This window comes from Strix aluco, chromosome Z, assembly GCF_031877795.1.
Source record: "Strix aluco isolate bStrAlu1 chromosome Z, bStrAlu1.hap1, whole genome shotgun sequence".
Taxonomy (NCBI): Eukaryota; Metazoa; Chordata; class Aves; order Strigiformes; family Strigidae; genus Strix; species Strix aluco.
The window spans coordinates 15,465,421-15,487,975 of NC_133971.1; the positions used below are offsets into that span (position 1 = coordinate 15,465,421).

Genomic DNA, 22,555 nt, shown 5'->3' on the forward strand with positions numbered 1-22,555 from the left:
GGATCCGTCCAAGAGCTGGACTCAGATATGGTTTGCCCAGTGGCTGGCCCTGGATCCCAGTCACTGCTGTTGCTGGCACCAGGACATATGAGCCCATGAGTTGCTGGTACAAACTGCTGTACACATGTAAACCAGGACTCCCCTTGTCCCCCAGTAGCTACCCCTTAATGGTCTTGCCCTTAACCACACAAATGGACCTTGTCCAGAAATCCCCTGGTCCTCTGCTAGCCAACCCCCTGTCATTATGCACTTAGAAAAATTGCACACAAATACACGGTTCTTGCCCCTAGAGACCTACAGACCATCTGGTTTCTCTGACAGCAGGATGGGACTCCCCTGGTCTATGCCATAGCCACCTCCTGTGGTGGTCTCACCCTTAGATGCCCACACGCTTACCTGCCTTCTTCCCAGGCCACTTCACCTACTCGACAGCTAGTGCAGCTTGATCCACTGGTACAACTGTACCTATTCCAGTCACTGGCACCACAGACACATGGACTTGTGCTTGGTTTTACATACTCCAGTCTCTTCAGTTGCTTGCACCCATGCTCATGGGCCCTCTGGCATGTGGCCCCAGCCCACGTGCTGGCAGCCAGACCCTCACTTGTTCCAGGTACTGGCCACCATGGGTGTAAGGGCCCCTATGACTTGAGGTCCCATTCCACTTGCTGGAGTTGCACTTAAGTCCCCTCACTCTGGTCTCCCTCGTTGCTGGTGCCCATGGACAGATGGGCCCTCCAGCCTGTGGCCTGACCGTAGTTGCTGGCACATACATGCACCTTCACACTGAATCGAGAGTATCTCACCAAGACAAATAGTTCAAAATGGAATTTAATGAGAAAATACAAGTCAGTGCTGATCAGGTGCAGGGCACAAAAGGGTAGATGTACCAACCAGCAAACTGTTTAGATGTGTCCAGCCATTTTTGTCTGCTTACGCCTCTATTTTCCCTGACTTGTTCCTCCCAGGTCACATAGATTTCCCTCTCTTCTCCTTCACTTTGGTTCCTGCCCAAAACACCCCATGATAAATCTTGTGCAATCCTAAGATACTCTTCATCTACATCCTGTACCTCTACACAGAAAAGCCCCTTGGTCTGAAAGGTGCTCTGGTGTTGACTCTTGATGGGTTTTACACCTTGACATGGGAGCTGAAGCTCTCCTGAGGTGGTCCTGGGGAGGGACCTGACAGGATGTGCTTTCCTTTGAGTCCTAAATTTGGATTGCCTCCTACTGCTGTGTCTCTCTGCACCTCTGGGCTGATGGTTCCTGTGAGAGCCTAGGGAGAAGCTAAACCTGTGTGGGTGTGCAGGCAAAGGTTTTATCACATAAGCTAACATTAATTAGCAGAAGCCTTTCACTGTTTATATTTTATGGGCCTTTTCTTATATTTTAAAACAACTAGTTGTGAATTCACATGTCTTCCTCTATGCTGTAGTTAAAGTTCCCTCATTACTTATTTTTCCACCATTTAGCGCTAACATATTTGTGTGGAAGGTTTGTTAAACTGAAAAGAGATCAGGGCATTCAGTAAAACCAGCTGACTAATTTCTTTATCAATGTTAGTTAGATGACAAGTTTAGGCCATAATGTAGCTATACTTAGAGCTACCTGATTAGCACTTCTAGGTCTCAGAAACCTTTACCATGTTCCAATTTTTAGGATGCTTTTGAAATCCTAATGAGATATTACTGGGTTAAGGCAGATTCTTAGTACATTGATCCTGATAGTGTTTTCTGAAAATGTTTTGCCAAATTCTTCCTGTCCTTAAGAATTCTTACACAAATCTGTCCATACAAATTGCTACAATGCAGTAGTATAAAATACATTAGTTCATCTGAGTGACTTTCCTGCCCAGAAATGGCTGCTGTTTTTTTTTTTTTCCTCTGGGGGTGGATGCTCTGATAGGGTGAAATGGAGGTGAAGAAGCAGTAGAACACGTTCATTTATTTTAAAAGAAGCAAAGGGCATTTTATTGTTTACAGAAGTGCCTTGTGATTTTTGTTTTTATAAGTACACGCTGATCTCAACTTGATTATGTGCATCATGTCATGGATGGTAAGGATACAAAAAGTGACCTAATAAACAATTGGTGGTATAGAACAAAAATAAGTCTTGGTCAATAACTCATGGAGTTTGATGTGCTTATATTGATAAACTAATTAAACAAATCTGCCTGTGTTCCTGAAGCCTAATGTGCCCCTGTTATGATTAGTTTTACAGAAAGGAGCATTTTAACATTGAATGAAGGTAAATAGTAAAAGAATAGTGTAGTCACGAAGCTCTAAGTGCTTCCATTTCTAGTCACAGAGTGGTTTCAAGGAAAGGAGGCTTTCTTTGCACACCTGCAGTCATTCAATGCATAGGCCTCTTGTGGTCAATGTTGATTGCTGCTTGTCTATAGCTGAACAACAAATAATTTTGTATGTTGTAACCTTCTGTGATTTAATATTATGCTTTTTGCCAGAATTGGCACAAACATACATCTTCTGATAGTGACAGTAATTATAGCACAGCTGTAGTTGAGGGTCTTTCAGAATTTTCCATTATAAACCCCAATAGTCAGTTTACAACTCAAATGTAAAAAATGTTTTCACTGCTTCCTGGGCATACAGTGGCCATGAGGGGGTAAAGTGAACTAAATTGAATACCCTCCTCCCCCAAGATCATACTGAGGTTTTCTTAATCTTTGAACATTGCATCCTTTGTGGTATGCTTATATTGGCTACATCTTTTGAATGCTTGTAGTCAGGCAAAGGTGAATCTAATACCCTTCGCTTTTGTCCAAGACATAGTCAGAAGTGCTCTTTTAAGCAGATTTAAAGAGTGTAAGTTAACACACTTCATTTGGAAATTATATTATCTTTCAAATGTGTTAAAGTAATTGATTTTGAGTGTCAGGGTAAAGTAAAATGGGCTTGTTGAAATCCTTGGCTATTGCAGTTCAACCTATTTTCCATAAGAAAAAAACAGGAGTGCTCAGGTGGTCAGTTACCACATGTCAACTTCTTAGATTATTCAAGTCTTTATTTACTAGGTGATAATATAAAGCAGTAGTATGTGTTGTTAGCCTTCATCTGACTGTATTATTAATTAGGTAATATTGCAAAAGCTCAGGGAGTTTCTTTTAAAAGCATTACACTAAATCATAAGACTTTTGAGAAGCATGTGAGTGATATATTAACTCTTCAGAGAAAAAAATGTTGATGAAAATGTGCAATCTAGAACTTCGTTTTATAGAATTCTAGAACTTTCTGATAATGATGTTCACGGTGTTTTTCTTTTCAGATAAAAAAGCTTGTATATGTTTATCTGATGCGTTACGCGGAGGAACAGCAAGATCTAGCATTACTGTCCATCAGTACTTTCCAGCGTGCTTTAAAAGTGAGTGACTACTAAACAACATTTCATAGAGAATTCTGAGCTGGTATCACAAAAATAAAAATATCTGTGTAGGGTAGTCTGGTAAACTAAAGCATGTAAATACCTGCATCGGATAGAGTAGTTTCAAGTTATGTCATTGACAGAGTTTTTTGTGCTACCTCAAACCTCATCAAGCAGCTAAGCCTGCATGAAATAAAATTACTTCACTAAAGAAAAGCAGCCTATTGGTGCTCTCAAATTCACCTGTCCAGCATTTAATTTCTGGAATGCCTTTCTCTTTCCAAGGTAGTTTATGCAGGTAGAAAGAAGACCTTGTTACTACCCTGAACCACCTGTGTTCCTTTTAGTTTGTGTAAAAGATCTTTGTGTACAACAGATAATTGGAACAAAAGGAAGATTGTAGTACCTAAATTAAAATATTCAATGTGTTGCACGTGCTTCTTTTTTATTAAAAACACTGAAGAAATAGTATTTTATACTGTTTTATTTCAAATTCAGATCACAATGGGGAATGGGATTAAAGAACAAAGATTAGGATTGCCTTTGAAGTGTGACCATGGAGAAAAGAAAGATTTATTAAGTCTCTGTTCTTAAGTTTGGCCAGTTTTTGTAATAAGAGAAAGTTGGATTTTTTTCTTGTACTCTTCTTTTAAGGCTACTCTAGGTTCATAATTAATTTCTGTCATGTCACTGATCCAGACCTTGCATCTTGTTGGAAAATGTTGCAATTAGAGCACCAAGTGTGCAACTGTAGGAGCATCTCACAACTGACTAGAGAGCTTTCTGCCCCTTTCCTTCTAGTTTTTATCTCAATGACATATCACAGAATCACAGAGTCATTCAGGTTGGAAAAGACCCTTGGGATCATCGAGTCCAACCATCAGCCCTACTCTACAAGTTCTCCCCTACACCATATCCCCCAGCATCTCATCTAAACGACCCTTAAACACATCCAGGGATGGTGACTCCACCACCTCCCTGGGCAGCCTATTCCACTGTCTGACCACTCTTTCTGTGAAAAATTTTTTCCTAATGTCCAGTCTGAACCTCCCTTGTTGGAGTTTAAAGCTGTTACCCCTTGTTCCGTCACTAATCACCTGTGAGAAGAGACCAGCACCAACCTCTCTACAATGTCCTTTCAGGTAGTTGTAGAGAGTGATGAGGTCTCCCCTCAGCCTTCTCTTCCTCAAACTAAACAGTCCCAGCTCCTTCAATCGCTCCTCATAGCATTTGTTCTCCAGGCCCTTCACCAGCTTCATTGCCCTCCTCTGCACTCGCTCCAGCACCTCAATATCTCTCTCGTATTGAGGTGCCCAGAACTGGACACAATACTCCAGGTGTGGCCTCACCGGTGCAGAGTACAGGGGGACTATCACCTCCCTACTTCTGCTGGTCACTCTATTTCTAATACAAGCCAGGATGCCGTTGGCTTTCTTGGCCGCCTGGGCACACTGCTGGCTCATGTTCAGCTGCTTGTCAATTAGAACCCCCAGATCCTTCTCCTCCAGACAGCTCTCCAGCCACACCTCCCCAAGTCTGTAGCGATGCAGGGGGTTGTTGTGGCCCAAGTGCAGGACTTGGCACTTGGCCTTGTTGAAGCTCATCCCGTTGACGTTGGCCCACCAATCCAATCTATCCAAGTCGCTCTGTAGAGCCTCCCTATCCTCATGCAGATCGACACTCCCGCTTAACTTGGTGTCATCTGCGAACTTACTGATGATACACTCTATGTCCTTATCAAGATCATCAATAAAGATGTTGAACAGAAATGGTCCCAACACCAAGCCCTGAGGAACACCACTTGTGACCGGCCGCCAGCTGGATTTAGCTCCATTGACCACCACTCTCTGGGACCGTCCATCCAGCCAGTGCTTGACCCATCAGACCGTTCGCTCATCCAGGCCATGGGCAGCCAGTTTTTCTATGAGAATGCTATGGGGAACTGTGTCGAATGCTTTTCAAAAATCCAGGTAGACAATATCCACAGCTTTTCTCTTGTGCAATAGTTGGATCATCTTGTCATAGAAAGAGATCAGGTTTGTCAGGCAGACCTGCCTTTCATAAACCCATGCTGACTAGGCCTGATCCCCTGGTTGTCCATTATATGACTTTTAATGGCACTCGAGTTGACCTGCTGCATGACCTTCCCTGGCACTGAGGTCAGACTGATAGGTCTGTAGTTTCCTGGATCCTCCTTTCTGCCTCTTCTGTTACATTTGCCACCCTCCAGTCCAGTGGGACCTCCCCAGTTAGCCATGACTTCAGGTAAATCATGGAAAGTGGCTTGGTGAGCACATCTGCCAACTCTCAGCACCCTTGAGTGTAACCCATCTGGTCCCAGACTTGTGTGCATCCAAGTGGAGTAGCAGGTCTCTGACCACTTCCTCTTTAATTGTGCTGACCTCATTCTGCTTCCCCTCCCCATCTCCCAGCTCATGAGGCTGGGTGTCCAGGGAACATCCAGTTCCACTGCTAAAGACTGAGGCGAAGTAGGCATTGAGCACCTCAACCTTTTCCTCATCCTTTGTTACCATGTTTCCCTCTGCATCCAATAAAGGAGGGAGATTTTCCCTAATCCTCCTTTTGTTGTTAATGAATTTATAGAAACATTTTTTATTATCCTTAACAGCTGTAACCAAGTTGAGCTCTAGCTGCGCTTTGGCTCTCCTAATGTTCTCCCTGCATAACTTCACTACATCTTTATAGTCTTCATCAGAGACATGGCCTGTCTTCCAAAGGTCATAGATTCTCCTTTTGTTCTTGAGATCCAGCCAAAGGTCCCTGTTTAGCCAGGCCGGTCTCCTTCCCCACCTACTTGTGTTTGGGCACGCGGGAACAGCCTGCTCCTGTGCCTTTAAGACTTCTCTCTTGAAGTATGTCCAGCCTTCCTGGACTCCCATATCCTTCAGGGCAGCCTCCCAAGGGATTTTGTCAATCAGTCTTTTGAACAGGTCATAGTTTGCCCTCTGGAAGTCTAAGGCGTCAGTTTTACTAACCCCTCTCTTTGTTTCTCCAAGGAATGAAAACTCAATCATCTCATGATCACTGCACCCTAGACAGCCTCCAACCTTTACTTCCCCCACAAGCTCTTCCCTGTTCACAAGAAGCAGGTCCAGGAGGGCACCTTCCCTGGTCGGCTCACTCACCACCTGTGTGAGGAATTATCCTCCATACATTCCAGGGACGTCCTGGATTGTTCCCTCTCTGCTGTGCTGTGATCCCGGCAGATATCTGGGAAGTTAAAGTCCCCCACAAGAACAACGGCAAGTGACTGTGAGATTTCTCCCAACTGTTTATAGAAAGCTTCATCCACCTCACCACTTTGGTTGGGAGGTCTATAGCAGACTCCCACAGCAAGATCTGCTTTATTGGCCCTTAACCTAATCCAAACACTCTCAACCCCGTTATCACTATACTTGATTTCTGAGCTCTCATATAGTTCTCATACTGCATCATGGCTTCAAGCTCCCCCTGTTTGTTGCTCATACTGCGTGCATTGGTATAGAGGCACTTGAGATGAGCTAATGAATCCAACACCTTTTTGTGAGTGTGGGCCCCATTTCCTACCAGACCCTTCTCAGGTGCTTCCATGATTTCTAAACATCTTTCCCTTCTCTCAAATGAAATGGCAGAGGGAGAGCCCTCACCAGTTCACCATCCTTCAAGCCTTGGTATGCTTCCCTTGAGCTTATTCCCAACAGGCCCAGTTATCTCCCCCTCTACCCTCATATCTACTTTAAAGCCCTGTCAATAAGCCCTGCTAACTCCTGCCCCAGAATCCTTTTCCCCCTCTGGGACTACGTACTACCTTTACTATCTGTGACTGCCATGAAAAACTAAAATTCAAATGACTGTGTGTCCTGTGTTTTTAATGAGATGTGTATACAGTAAATACTTCTCATGCCATAACTTTTTAAAAAGCTGTGCATAGTGGGAACAAAAGGAGAGAGGATAACTCAAATGTTGTGGCTGTGAGTAACTCAGAAAGAAGTGATGGTGTGGCAAGGAGGTAGACAGAGCTAGCTGAGATTTTCAGCAACTAAGGAAATTACTAAGCCTGCTATGGAAGATAGGCAAATGTAATTAATTCTCTCTTCATTTTTTCTAACATTTTGTTTCTGGTTTTGTTATGAAGATTATAATTTGGCTTTGCGTGTAGAGATTTTTCCTTCCTCTTTAGAAAGAACTTTTTAGAGTATTTTAAACTTGTATGATTGGAAATGAGCTTTGCAAACTCTGATAAGATCCTGTTGTTTTTCCAAAAACTGTCAAATTAAGTGCTTTCACCATCCAGATACTTACTAATCAGAAGCTGCTAAGATGTAGGAATTTTAAGAGCTTAGATGAACTGATCATTAAGTAATACCAGTCTGAAAACCCATGTTGCCAACTCTCAGTCCTTGGGACAAATGATCTTTGGGTAGTGCCCTTCTAGCAGGCATTACACGGAAATAATGCTGCTGCAGTTTCAGTTTGCTAGATTTTAGAGGATTTAGTACTTGATTAAGCAACACATTTCCTGTATGTCCCAAGCCCATGATCAAGGGACAAGGTTTACATAATAGTTCCTCCAAATACAGACGTTTTGTGCTATTGTTGGATCTCCAAGCTAACCCTAGCATTATAAAAGGGCAGCAAGTACTGGGACAAAAGAAGGGAGGGTAAGAAATAGAGGAAAGCCTCAAAACACTTAGCTTAATATTTTGACATGTTCTTAAGAAAATTCATTTTGTTACAGGCTTCAGTTTATATCTTGCAGAAAAGCATAAAATGGATCTGCTGTCAAGAACTTGGGTGGGAGTATCACAACTGAGAACCATATTTTCATTTCACAGTTCTTACATTTAAGTAATAAAACTGGGCTAGGTGTGTTTTTCAGAATATCTGAATTCCACTTGGATTGCAGAAAAGGTTTCAGACCATTAAAGAAAATATTAGTCTGTTTTATCCATCATTCCTATATTTTGCTTGGGAAAATGAATTGTGTTAATGTTTTCCTTTGCCAGATTTCCAGATTTTCATAATGTTTCAATGTTTTCTTTCTTACCTTCTTCTACTTTTGTTGGTTGTTAAAAGTTTCTTCTGTGAATTTTGGTACATTTTATTATTACTGTGACCTTAGCTTGCAATCCTGACTGATAGATAGATATACATGTTTTAATGTGTGGTCACTAATTAGTGTAAACACTGCACCGAATTTAATGATGCTTTTCTGCACTAGCTTATTTCTCCCCTCCTCTCCCATTCTTTAGGATCCTAATCAGTTAATCCGCGCAAGTGCTTTGAGAGTTCTATCCAGTATCCGTGTCCCAATTATTGTTCCTATTATGATGCTTGCTATTAAGGAGGCCTCTTCTGATTTATCTCCTTATGTGAGGAAGAATGCAGCCCATGCAATCCAAAAACTGTACAGGTAAGTGATTCTGACAAATCCTGAAAAGCAATTTTAAGATAGTTGTGGGCTGTTTATTAAGACTACTGGTGGGGTTGGCATGTGTCAGATATATCAGATCCGTTTCTTAGAAAGTGTAAAGTGTGTGTAGACATTCTGTCACTCAACTGATTTGGTTGAAATTCAGGCAAGTTTCTTGCTTGCTGGAATGACAGGATAACTATGCAGAGATACAAAAAGAAACTGATACACTATCTTTTGTTTTTAATATATCAGGTATTGTTATCTGTGTAGCAACTATTTTGATGGTTACTCTCAGAATTGAAGATTTCTGTGTTTAGCATCTGCATCTTTCATCCTGAAGGCATTTGCTGTAGTTTGCGGTACAGGTGACAAACGAATACTAACTTGTAGAGATTGGATCTGTGCAAATCTAAATGTTCCAAATCTTCCTCTTCCCTCTTCAGAAATTCTTGTTGTGGAAGAGTTCTTATGAAGAGGTGGGTGCTGGTTTACACAGGTGGGGACAACAGAATCTATACCTTTCCAAAAAAAGGGCAGGCATTTATTCTATTACTTATTTCCCTTTTATTTCGCCTATGCCAAAAAGAGGAGAGTGAGAGGTGTTAGGGTTTCCGAATCAGATAGCCTGAGGCTTCTGCAGTTCCATGCCCCCTCAGACCAACCAGTAGCAAGGCTGAGCACATATTCCTAATGGACACATACACACACATATACAGCACACATGGACGCAGCCAGCTATACAGATGAGTACAGACAGAAAACAGCACTCATGCAAACAAAACCAGCACCAACAGCCTTATCCTGTTGCATTCTCTGGCTGAACAGGATGCAGGCCAATTAGCAGACCTATATATGTGCAATATGGATCCCCCAGTAATGATCCTAGATGCTTAAGCTTTCCAGTAACTGGCTTTGGATCTCCAGTCTCCCCAGTCGCTGGCACTGGCGTATACAAGCACGCAATGCTTGCAACCCCGCTGCATTTTCTGTTACAGACCTCCTCAATCAGACACACACATGCCCCCACCCTTTCACTCAGACACTGTGAATCCCACAATAGCTGGATTTAGACACTCAGACTATGCAGTAACTGGCTCTTATATCCCCTCTTCTCCAGATGTGTCCCACTGGGTGAAGGTGAAGAAGGGAGAGAAACAGAGGGACTGAGACACACAAATGGGTATCTCAGTCAACCTCCAGACCTTATAGTCTCTCCAGCAGTTGGCCTGGGTGCCCTGGTTCCTGTGGTAGCCAGAATCTCCAGTTGTCTCACTCAGAGACATGCAGACATGTCCAGCCCAGACCTATGACTCTACTTTAATACCTGGCTTCCCAAGCCACCTAGTCTGGCTTGATATTCTCTAGCAATCAGTGACATATGTACTTGCTCCAGCTGCTCGTTCTGCAGTTATACAAGTCCCTATAACCCATGGCCTGACTCCAGTTTCTGGAGCTTAGACCTCCATATCACAGATGCACACAGAATAGAGACTGCCTCACCCAGGGCAATAGTTAGAAACAGAGTTTAATGAGAAGACAGAACAGAGTAGTCATCAGGTACAGAACATGGCCAGACAAGTGCTGAGCAGCAAAGTGTTTATATCCAACTGGCTCCTTTTATGCACCTGTCCTTCTTATTTTCCTACACTTGTTCTTCCTGAAATCATCTAGATTCTTCCCTTTCACTTCTCCCATAAACATCCCGTAGTAAGTCTTGTACAGTCCCAAAATGCTCTTTCTGGCTTTGTGTAGTAAGTCTTACACCCCTAAGTCTGCAAGGTTTTCTGGAGAGCTTCTCTCAGTGATGATAGGTTCATTTCAGGACCATAAGGCTGATGACTTTTCTGTGGCAGCTCTCCGAAGAACCTGGACAGGGGCTCCTTCCTTCTGGTGATTTTTTTTTTTTTTTTTCTTATGAGCCAAGTGCTATCATGGGATGGCCTTGGGAATAGCTGGGTCAAGATGTTACTGGAGTTTCCCCCACCTTTGTACTCCTCTGTGTGCAGACAAGCCTTTTATCACATAACCTAACAAGAGGGAATGGATTTTAAGTCCTTTGAGTAGTTTATTTTTCGTTAGCATTCGGTTCCAGCACACAAAAGACTTTGTGGTCTGAATTATTCTCTATATACAGAACGTACTTTGATTTCCTGATAGTATCAAAACTATTTGGAGGAGTTCAGCAGTAATTGTTAGTGCCAGCAAGGCACAGCAGTGTCTGGACAGCAGTCTGGATGGTATTGTTATTTTGTCTTTAATTGATGCTTCCATTTCTTCTCTTCATGACAGGCAAAGTTTACTAGTCCAGATTAAAGAGCTTATTGGTGATTGGTGCAAAACTGGAAGATGCTGAAACCTAGCTTGGTTACTAAAAGACCTTTTATCCATCTTTCATCCAACCAGATATGATATGATTGCATCTTCAAATATAACTTGTATTTTTTATTTATATCTGGTTCATATGGTATCCTATGCTTATATGGCGAGATTTTGAAATCATCCTTGCAAATACCATAAAACGGTATTTTTTATGGTAAAAAATAGAGCACATGGTAAAAAATACAGCAGTACAATCGAGAGAAACTGGTCTCACTCCCTTCTAGTTTTCGTGAATTCCTGACTGGTAGTAAAATGGATGTCTAGCTCACATAGCAAAGGAAGACTTATTGAAACTAATGTTCTATAAAGATTTCCTTAATGGTTTAGAGGGCCTGTACATCCTTCACAAGTTTTCACTTCATGCAAACATCCTAGGCATCATAATGCAAGTTTTCAAATTGATGTAGCTGCAAACTCCTGGGCTGCAGTAATCTTCATGGTAACTTGTGAGTGGAGTTGTAACTAACATTTGTGTTCTTGGTAGTAGAATTTGGGAACTGCTTATAGAAAGCACATGAACTTTTATTGTCACATTTTCAAAATTTACTTATACAAATGGTGTATCTGATAGCACTGATTTACCGCAGGACCAAGGGAGAGAGTGTAGTTTTCTGGATCACTTGAAGAAGCAGCAGTATTGGGAACTGGTGAAGAGGCTGTCAAATTAACCAGTCCACAGGCAGGCCTGGTTGGCTTGCCTGCAAGTAGGAGTCTTTAACAGGCAGGCCCAGCAGATGTTTCAGCAAAAATCACTACTGTAGCTCCTCATTTCAGCGATAGAGATCATACTGGTGACAAGGCTGTCTTTTGGCCTATTTGGAACAAGCAGGTACTTTCAGAAGATTCATTCTGAAGTTGGTCAAAATCAGAATTCTGGATGGATTTTTGGTGTGAAGATCAGTCCACATTTTATATACTGTCCTACCTCTAATTACTCCATCTTTTGTGAGCATTTGAGTAAGAAGAAGTAACAGTTTATTCTAATAGTGCCTGTATGCTCCATTGACTTTTTGGTTTCCATGACTTCGCTACCTGTTTGATAGTCCTGTAGTTCTGTTAGTGCTCCAGTCGGGCTTCTGGATTCAGGTTCGATACTCCAATCTTCCTTGCATTTAGTGTCATGGTGTTTGGATGGATGTCTGACCTAGAAGAGCTTGTTCATTAGTGGTTCAATCAATCTTAGCAGCAGGAAGCTTACATATCAAACAGAAAAGATTTCAGGCATTGTGTGAACAGCAACATTTGTGCCCAATGCAGTCAACATTGCCAGGTACATTGGGGTAATTTTATCATTGAAAATGTCAGACCTCTTGCTTATTTCACTTAGAGTGCATTTCAAAGCTATTAGTATCTTACGTCTATCAATAGAAAGCTCTTCTGCGTACTTGCACCTACTTGCAGTGAGTTTTGGAAAAGAACTTTTAAAAGTCCCATTGCTAGTATTAATAGATTCCATACAATTGCTAGTAGATACCATAATGGGAGCAGATCACTCTGAACTCTTTAGCCTGTTCTTTTGTCTCCAGGAATGCTGCCTTCCTTATCTAAAACATCAGGAAAGAGGGGGACGAATGTGAATTCAGTTAAAGAGTCCTTACTGAAGTTTTTCTGATCATATAACAAAATCGGTAATTTTCAAAGTTTCTTAGTAATAAGCACTTACTTCTTTCTCTCTTTAAATTTTTACCAATTTTGAAAATTTGAAATAAGGCCTATTAGAAAGACTTCTGGCTTTTCCTCTGAAGGTTTTGGTCCTTGGCAGAAGATCCAGTAAACCTTTTTTGACAAAAATAAAAATTGAAACAAAAGGTGATCATAGAAGTACCTATGGCACAATGTGCTGTTGCTTTGCTTATGATGATTGTGGCTTCTAACAAAGTTTTGTTACCCATTTAGCATGTTCTGGTATTGCTAGGTGTTAGAGCCTTAGTGAAGTAGTATGCAGCTAGATACTTCCTTTGTGAATCTGTAGCTGAGAAGGGTATACTGTGCATTAGGGCAGTTTATCACTCAGCATTAAAACTGAAGTGTACAGTAATGACCAAATACTTCCTTACTTATCTGTAGTTGTATCCATGTTGAAATGACTTTTCAAAGGCATAGAACTACTCATCTGTATGGCACTTGGTACCTGCTTTCTCTTTGTATTTTCTTCTGCCTTGGCTTCGATTCTTCCATGCTCTATAGATCCATGATGAAGAAGCAGAGTGAAAAGTTGGTCCTTACCTACCTAAGAAGCAAGTTTGACAATAATTGATGTTTCTGGCAAATTTTTCTCTGCTCTTTGAATATGAAAATGATGGTACAAAGGTTGTTGTTTGCAACTTTTTGTTTTTCCTCTGTTTTTACTATTTATATAGGACTTTAAGCAGTTTATTTTTCATCAGCTTGCACACCCAACTTTGCATAGGTACACTTGAATACAATGTCCAAATTTCTGAGTTCCAATACTACTGACTAAAATTAGTGAAGTTAACAAAGTGTCTTACTTTAAGCATTAGATTGATAATTAGATAATAAAGGGGTGATTTTGCTTTTGTCTTGATGTACATTCACTGCTGAATTCATTCATGCTGAAATTCTCTTCTGCAAAACTAGTGACATCCTTGTGACTTAACATCTGAAGCTCTGTCAGGTTCTCCCTAATAGGCTAGCCTGACTTAATGTTTCTTTTATCCTAAAATTTCTATGAGTTTAAGATTATTATAGAACACACATAAGTGGTAATCTTCATACTTTACATTAACATAAAGGTAATTCTCATAATTCAATTTTATACTCCTTCAATTCAGTTCTCTATTCCCTGATTAACTTTATTTTCAGTCAAGCTCTTTTACAATCAGTTCTTTGGAATAACTGATTTTTCTGAAAGTGGTTTCTTCAATGTTTTTGGTTCCCAGCTTGTGTCTAAAGGTCAATAAACCTAACCTCTTTTAATTTTGGACATGTCTGACCAAATGAGTAAAAAGGATTTTTATTTTTCCTTCTAGTCTTGATCCAGAGCAAAAGGAAATGTTAATTGAAGTGATAGAAAAGCTTTTGAAGGATAGAAGTACGGTAAGAAATGTTATGCTATTAAATATTTTCAAAGAGTTTACTCCTGAGGTTGTCATTCAGCACTACATAATATAATTCTCTAACCCTTGCTTATGTGGTTTTATATGTTTTTAGATAGAACTACCATTGTGTATTTATGCATTACACTATGACTGTAATAGTGACCATCTTTAATAAAGACTGATAATTTTACTTGCAGCATGGGTATTCTTAATCTGGTTTTGTTATCATGTTGTTTATGTATGCTTCTTTAAACTGAATTTTGACAATGAAAGTTATATAGTGATATGAAGCAGTGTACAAGTGTCTATGTATAAACAATTTTTCATTGGGAAATTAGGTAATTTCAATTTGTTTGTGATACTGTAAGAATAAATTACTTCTGTACTATGCACAGTATACCTGTTGACATCAGTCTGCCTTGTAGTGTGTACAACTGTTAAACAATGATACTTGCTGTGCACTTGTTTGTTATTAGAAATATCCGTGGTAAATAAAACTGATGTCCTGGGACAATTTCTGTAAATTTAACACTCCTGTTATGTTTTGCCTGCTCTGTATAGGTGCAGGTTTTCTGTATGAACTTCTGGATGTCTCACAATGGTTACACACTTTATTTTTCTTTCTGTACCCTACAAATAAGCTTCCCATGTCTAAGCCAGAAAGGTAGTTAAGCAAGGATCAAAGATAGACTGCAAATAAAAAGTGGAGTTGTAAATTAAAATATTCTTGTGTTCTTGTTCAGATTACTAATTTAGTGAATGTAATCCTTTTTGAGTAAATTAAAGTATTACTAGGTACCAGATAGTGTGTTGCTTCATCTTCTATTTGCCAAGTGGTTTTGTAACACACAGGAATATATCATCTGTTGTTCTAGCACAGTCCAGCTGTTCAGGACCTAAATGGTGCTGTTCTCTAAAAGACATCTTGCAACTTCCACTGAAGGGTTACTGAAGGAGAGTGTCAGAGCTTAATGGCTCAGCAGACAGTAAATCAGTTAGTTCTCCTGACTGCATCTGTGCTTGACCTGTACTCATTTGTCAGAGGCCTTTGTGCTTCTGTGGAGTTACCCCCCCAGTGGTTCTTTGTGTATTTTCTTTTCGTGGTTCATGCTCTTGGTGTGCATGCAATCTGTGAATGTGAGATTAGATTCTTTATACCTGTGGAGGCATAAAGGGCTGAGAAGCCATCTTTGTTTCTTTTTATTGCTGATGGCAGGAAAATAAAATGCCGGAGTTTTCACTCTGTTTCCTAGTCCTTATTGCTTATGGTAAATGGCAAGTTATCCAACAACTAGTCATTTACACATTTACTTTAACAAAATGTTAGAGGAAATAAGTATAGTGTAGGTTTGAATCTTCTTTTTCCTCAGCACAGTGATCCTGGCACGTAGAGTTACTTACCAGGGGATTAATGCTCATTGCTTAGTATATGCCACAGTTCTGACATCTCTGTGACACTGAATAATGGACACTGTATTTATGAAGATACCAGCTGAAGCAATAATCAAATTTCTGCTATTTTGTAAGCACATTCAAGAAGCTAAGAATGATGGTCTAGAATTCTGTCTTCTAGACCTCTCTGGAATCATAAAATGGTTAAGTGTTGTAACTTTTTCCTCCCTCTGATTCCTCTTGTTCTGTTCCCTAGCAAGACCCGATTCCTGCCTGGGCTGTGACATCTCAGCTTCAGAAGTTTTACTTTTTTCAGGAAATGATACGAAGAGTTATTATTCCAGAAAGGAACCATACAAATCTCTCTTCAAGACTCTCTGAATCAAAACCAAGTATTAATATGTGCTCTTTCATCCCAGACTCCACAGATTATGATCTAAAGTGGATTGGTCTCTCTTTAATCCTTGATAGCTTTGGGAAGACCAGTCTAGCACGGAAAAGCTTCACCTTAAGTAATCTTTTGTTTTGTTCCACTGAATGTTCCCATAAAACCTCCACATTTACTAACAGAAAGCATATAGTGCCCAAGTGTTTTATTAGCAGGTAACCGCAATCTGAACAAGCTTGTTCTTCGCCTCTTAATTGGAGAACATAGCAGTTTGCTCACAGTGGAGGAAACAGTGCCACTTGTAGCTACTTCTAGCTTTCAAAGTTGGAGGAGATGCAGCAGTTTATGGGTGGTGGTCCTTATGTACAGGTGTGTACATATGTAGCCTATATAGCCTTAGGCTGGCTACTTTTTAAGTCTTATTTAAGCTCCTCTTGGGAAATTTGAGTTAATTTTATACACTTAGCATAACAGAAAAAGCTCCTTCTACATACATAAAGACAAAAGCTTTTAGACAGTATTTTACAGTCTGTGTGAAGAAAGTTAAGTCAGGTTTGTTACCATAGGAATTCTAGAAATGGGTCCGAGCTGTAGAACAACATTTTGTCATAGCCTTATGAAGTGCAGGTGTTTGATTAATGGCATTTCTTAGGTTTTTGCAGCTTCCATTGCCTGTTTGACAGTCAGATGTGCTGTAATTTGTAGGCTGATAATGTGGAACTTGAACCACAAGTGTTTACTTGAAACTAATGTTTGGATTCCTTCAATTTAAGTGCACAGAAGCTGTTCCCTTATATCAACATTAGTTGTCATCTTGTGATAGCTTTAACCTAATGTCAGCAGATCAGTTTGCTGGGAAAGTGGTGATGTTTTCGTTAAATAATGAAACCAGAGCAGGAGAATCTTACTGACTTTGGGAATTATTGAACATCAGTAGTTCTCCACCTTTTTTTCCCCTGATGGAAATGTCAGGTTACTTTTGGCATTCCTGTGTACTTAAGAGCTGATAATCCTCAGGCAAGCCATAATGCATCGTATATAATACCTGGATACAGGAAAGTCCACCATGTGATTTTTTTGTTTGGCTTTTTGTTCTTATTCCATTTGGTTTAGACGTATTTGGAGGGAGAGTGTAATTATTAACATTAATGACATATGTAAGAGTTGAATGTTCTTCAAGTGATGTTAGAGACTTCGCTTTAATAAAAAGTAAATTTTTACTTATAATTTATTTTCTATAACCGTTTGACCTCAAGCATGGTTTTTGAAAGTGACATAATCTCTACACTAAAGTGAGCTAGAATAACTACTAAACATAAATGCCTCTAAATTTATGTAAATGAGAATTTTTTTTTCAGGGACAACATGCTATTGTGGATTATTAATGCAGTTTATGTTGCACAGAAAAGGCACAATGTATTTAAATTAGTCAGAGTCATTTTACATTTGAAGTAGCAAGAAACTGTCTGGATGGGTATTTTGCTACAGTAAAATTACTCCATTTTATCAGACTGTACATAAAGTGTTCATTTTTTAGGTCTCAATCTGTGGTAAATTTTAATAGAAGCTGAGGTAAGCAAAATTTAAAATAAGATGAGATCTAACCTTAAGACAGTACTTCATTAAAATTTCTGGTGAGATAAGTGAAAGATCACTCTACTCCTTAAGTGACTTTAACACGAAGATTCAATTAAAAGCCAGGCTCTCAGTTAATCTAAGATACAAAATTATCAAGTGCAAACCATCGTTAACATACCCTCAAGGGTAGCTAACTGGCTATTACAGTGTATAAACAAAGCTGTGATTTTGTGCCAGTGTATTTAATTTTTAAACAGATAAGATGTTTACAAGTATTTTTATTACTGAGACTTAAGAGACTCCTAGTTATGTGTTTACCCTTGCTTTACAGAAAAAAAGTATCTCATACTTTGAAAAGCAGGTACAAGAGCATGAATGCCTGCTCCTTTTATTTTTCTAGTAATGCTAGATAATTGAGCAGCTAATGTGATTTTATGTAGAAAGGAAGATAAGAGCATGTGTGTATTTTATGCTAAAATGATTTTCTCAGAAAGTAATACAGCTAGTCACATAGTCATGTGTGAATAATTGGGTATTTTAGAGAAAACTATTTCCCTTTTTCTTTTTGGTTGATTCTGTATCACTTCACTCTAATTCTATTTTTTCCATTCACTTAACAAGCCTGATGATCTAGCTTCAGGGCATAGGGTTTAAGGCAGGATTTGTTGCTTAAGTTGCTTTTGGCATACTGCAAAGGACTGTAGAACAGCATTGGGTTTGTAGCCTGTGTATTTTACAACTCTATGTAAACAACAAGAAAAATCAAGTTCATTAATGATACCTGTATTACAATAGTTTAAAAAAAATTCCATGCTGATGCTGCAATGGAATTGTTGCTGTTGTCCAAACCTGAAAAGGAAAAAGAAGTTATGACTTGCATTCCTCAGTCCAAACTGTAGTATCCCAAAGTGTATCTAAAGCTACATCTAAAAAGAAAAGGCAAAATGTAGACCCGTAGCTGGGATGTAGTTGTATGGATGCTGGGCTTACTAAAAATGTCTGAATTTATTGCAGGTTTCTGTCTTTAACTTCAATCTGATTTTATTTTGTTTGGAAAGATACCTCTGTTACAAGGAAGGTTTATGATGTTTGTGTGGAAATATAAATGCATGTGCTGCATGATAAAATGAATTTTTTCAGCCCCATCCACAGATCTGCATTAGTATGTGGCCACATATAATTCTTCCTATATCATAGCTGTTGTTATTATAGCTCCTGTTCTGGGACCAGGTACTATACAGAGTGCAGCATTGCTTTTGAACTCTTCTAAGACAGTAGAATGTTAGAGAGAAATATCAAACCGTGTTGGTCAGACTTGTGGATGCTCATTGATTCCTAAGTATGTCCTCCTGATGTTGTGTCCCCAGAAACCTCTGACATCATGTAATATGGGAAGGGATAAAAGCATGTTCTGGGTGAAGAGTGACAGTAAATTAGCTTATGGAATCTCTTTATTGCTAATTAAGATTTACACTCTTTTCTAAAGGCTAAATTTTCCTTTACCCTCTGCTTAAATATTTTTCCTTTAATGAGAATATTTTAATCACATTAAACTACTTCTCATATTTAAATAAATTTATTATTCTATTCTGGTGTGATAATTTACTTATAACAGGTGCAACTTAGTATTAATTCTATTTTTGGGGTGAAGCAACCATACAAATGTGTGAGTAGTGAGATTTCTTTTGCAGACTGCATGGTTACTAGATGAAGAGCAGATTCTTGTGAAATGAGACCCCTTAGAGTAAAAAATGATCCTAGGAATTGGTGGTGGCTTTGCAATGAAGATCTTGATCTTTTAAACTAAAGCAGTGTATATGGGGATAATGGCAAAGAAAGCTGGGCTCCCTACTTTTTAACAGTAGGCTTTTGTTAATAAGTTAATATTTTAGTTTAGAACCCAAATGTGTGGATAAGACAATGTTTTCTTAACTTATTGATTTAATGCTGGTAAAAGCTTCAGTTTTGTGGAAAAAAATTAGAGTTTGTGCAGATGTTTTATTGTGATAGATCTATTATCCAGCTATTAGAAGATAAATGACTGATCTTTTCCAGTTTTCTTGCCTCCAGAAAATTGAAATAAGAAGGGGAATATCATTTGGGCTATATGATTAGGGCAGGTGGGGTGGCCATTAATTTAAGAGAGAGGGATCTTGGCAGCATAGGCCAACTTGCACTGTATTATCAATCAAACCTCGATGCACTTCTTGTGATGACCCAGCACTCTCAGGTTTTTGCAGCGTTAATTAGAATTCATGACAAAATAGATGCAAGGAAACGTTTTGTACCCTTCATAATTTTATAGAAAATTTATTGTTATTAGAGGAACCATTTGCTTAGTGTGATTTTTTTCATTACCAGCTTGTCAACTAGCATAGATAATCTAGAGAAAATATGAACTCCATAGATTGGGTGTCATTTTTGTTGATGGTTCATATAGTTTACCTTGGAGCACAGCTAATGGCTGAAGTTCATAGCAACAGCATAGAAAAACGTGGCAACCAGTGGAAGACAAATGAACCATGTTTATTGCTTTAATATAAAAAATACATAAATGGAAAGCAGCATTTGAATTTGATGAGCTCATTGCTAGTTTTGTTGGAGTGATTTATGTTTTCTCCTTATACAAAAAGCTACTATTGACACAGTGAGATGGAAATTAACTGGCTGTTTTTTGGAAACCAATATTTTTTGGTTTTATATTCTGATTGGATCATTTTGTTTTAATTCTAAATATTTTTATGGAATGTTGAGCATTTAATAAACAAAGATTATTAGCTGTTCCTCTGATGTTTAGATGTATAGTAGGATCATACTATAGGGGAAACAGTGTCAACTAGAAAATAATGTCTTATTAAGAAAGCATTAGGAAATTTTCTCAGATAAATCCTCTTGTTACCAGTACATTTTCAATCTGTCTCACATTCTCACCTTTTTTCCCCCCTTTCAAATGAAAAGCCTGATTTTGGAAAATTCAGTAATAGGGAGAGGGGCATGATCTTAAACAGTATCATGATATATGGCAATTCCTGTATTAACTTGTAAATCTAGGGACTTGCCACGGGAATAAAATGCTTGTTCATTCAGTGAACCTCTTTCATAGTGTATGTTCAAATTTTTATGTATATCTTTTAAGCATTCATAAGTGACAGGATTCTTATTGTAAACTTGAGTTGGTGACTGATGTGAATTGAAATAAGTAATTATTTAGAAATCATTTATTTCAGTATGACTATTTCTTTGTATCAAAGTGTTGTGTTTTACTCACAGTAACGGAACTTTTAAAAAGCCAGTGCTGTTCATGGGATATGTGCTCAGTTTTAAAAGATCTAAACTAGTGTTATATGTGTTATTTTATGTCAGCTTTCAAACTATAACATAACCAAATGAAAGAGAAATACAGCAAAATGTGTGTGCAGTACTAGTTGCAGAAGTCAAGTGTATCCATTCCAGCACCAGCATCTGTGTCATCCTTCACCTATGAACCTAAAAGGGTATTTTTAAATATTAGGCTGTGACTGTTCTTATAAATTGATCTGTGTGTCAGTCTCTCTCTCTTCCCCTTTCCTCCCTTCTTTTCTCCCCTTGTATGTCAAGCCTGTGAAGAAACCTACACTGTCTTGTAGTGTGGAGGAGTAGAATATCCATAATAAGTCTATGGGACAGTGACCTAAAACACATTCTCTGTGATCTAAAAGCGTCAGTGCTTTCTCCTAAAACTTCAGGTCCATCACAGTGTCCTCTGCAAGTTGGCCTTAACTGTAGTTCAGAGTTTTGCATCCTGATAAAATTGCTCTGCTGCAAGCGAGTTCTAACATACAACTCTTCCCACCCTTACTCTCTTTCATCCTCAGCTTATCTGGCCAATAGTGATTTGCTTGGAGTTAACCACTGTCTTCTGCTGAGCTTTGAACCCATACCTAACCATCTATTTGCAGCAGTTTTTAATTACAGAATAGCTTATTTCAGTACATTATTAAGAATAAAGTTTAAGTTTAGTACAACAACATAAAACAAAAAAAGTGCTATTATTTTTGTGATAGGCCAAAAAATAGCAAATTATTTTAGATGTAAAGTGTATTTTAGTTAGCTCTATCAAATAATCAAATTTTGCTCCCTGGAATGAATTGTATACTTGCTGGGACCAGCAGGTACCAGTATGTGGATGGGGCTGGAGACAATAAATGCAACTTCACGTTTATTCTTATTGGTAATTCATAAAATCCCCACAGTGCCTGAAACTTGTTTAGCATAATAGCAAGACTATATTCTGAGCTGTTTTCTTTCAATTGTAATGTTGGGCGCATACTAATAAACCAAATGTCAGCCAAATACAGGGAGAAAAATGTAACATATGAATATCATTGTATTTAATATTTCTCAAAAAGTACCATTTCAATATACTGCACTTCTATTTAATTGCTTACTTTAAGTCATTGGGGAAATTTTAGAGGTTGAAATGCAGATCCCCAGTGCTCAGATAGAATATGACATTAATTTGCTGCCAGAAGGCTATACTGCGTGCATGCTAACTGCATACATATCAGCTGCTTCATATAAAGTCCCATCATTTTAGTTATTTGACTTAACATGTACTCTGACACAAAACAAATCTTAATTAAAGCAATTAGAAGAGAAAGAACAGTAATTTCAGGCACACAATGACATGCCCTTATAAGGTACAGTCAGCTTTTGAGGTTTTCCCACCATTAAAATAACATGCCAGAATTTTCACAGGAACCCCAATATGTTTCCTATCTTTATTTTTAAAAGAAGGCTTCAATAACCCTTGAAGTGTTAGAATGTTGGGAATTTTTGTGAGAATTTTATTTTCTCATGAAAACAAAGCTATTTTTATAATCATAGTCAGTATGAGGATCTTTGTGTATAGTATGAGGATCTGTGTGATCTTTATATAAAGATTCATTTCTTATGGAGGCAAAATGGGGCATAAATGATC

General features: G+C 38.9%; 1 protein-coding gene across 3 annotated transcripts in view; it reads left to right on the top strand.

Annotated features, from left to right (window-relative positions):
* Nucleotides 1–22,555, top strand: part of AP3B1 (adaptor related protein complex 3 subunit beta 1) — a 163,521-nt gene that overhangs the window by 21,220 nt on the left and 119,746 nt on the right. For all 3 annotated transcript variants that reach the window (XR_012621587.1, XM_074812298.1, XM_074812297.1), the window contains exons 4-6: nt 3,288–3,383; nt 8,636–8,796; nt 14,169–14,235. Coding sequence is in view for 2 of the 3 variants with exons in the window: in XM_074812298.1 (XP_074668399.1) it covers nt 3,288–3,383; nt 8,636–8,796; nt 14,169–14,235 (324 nt within the window). In the remaining variant the exon portion in view is untranslated. The remainder of the gene's footprint in view (nt 1–3,287; nt 3,384–8,635; nt 8,797–14,168; nt 14,236–22,555) is intronic.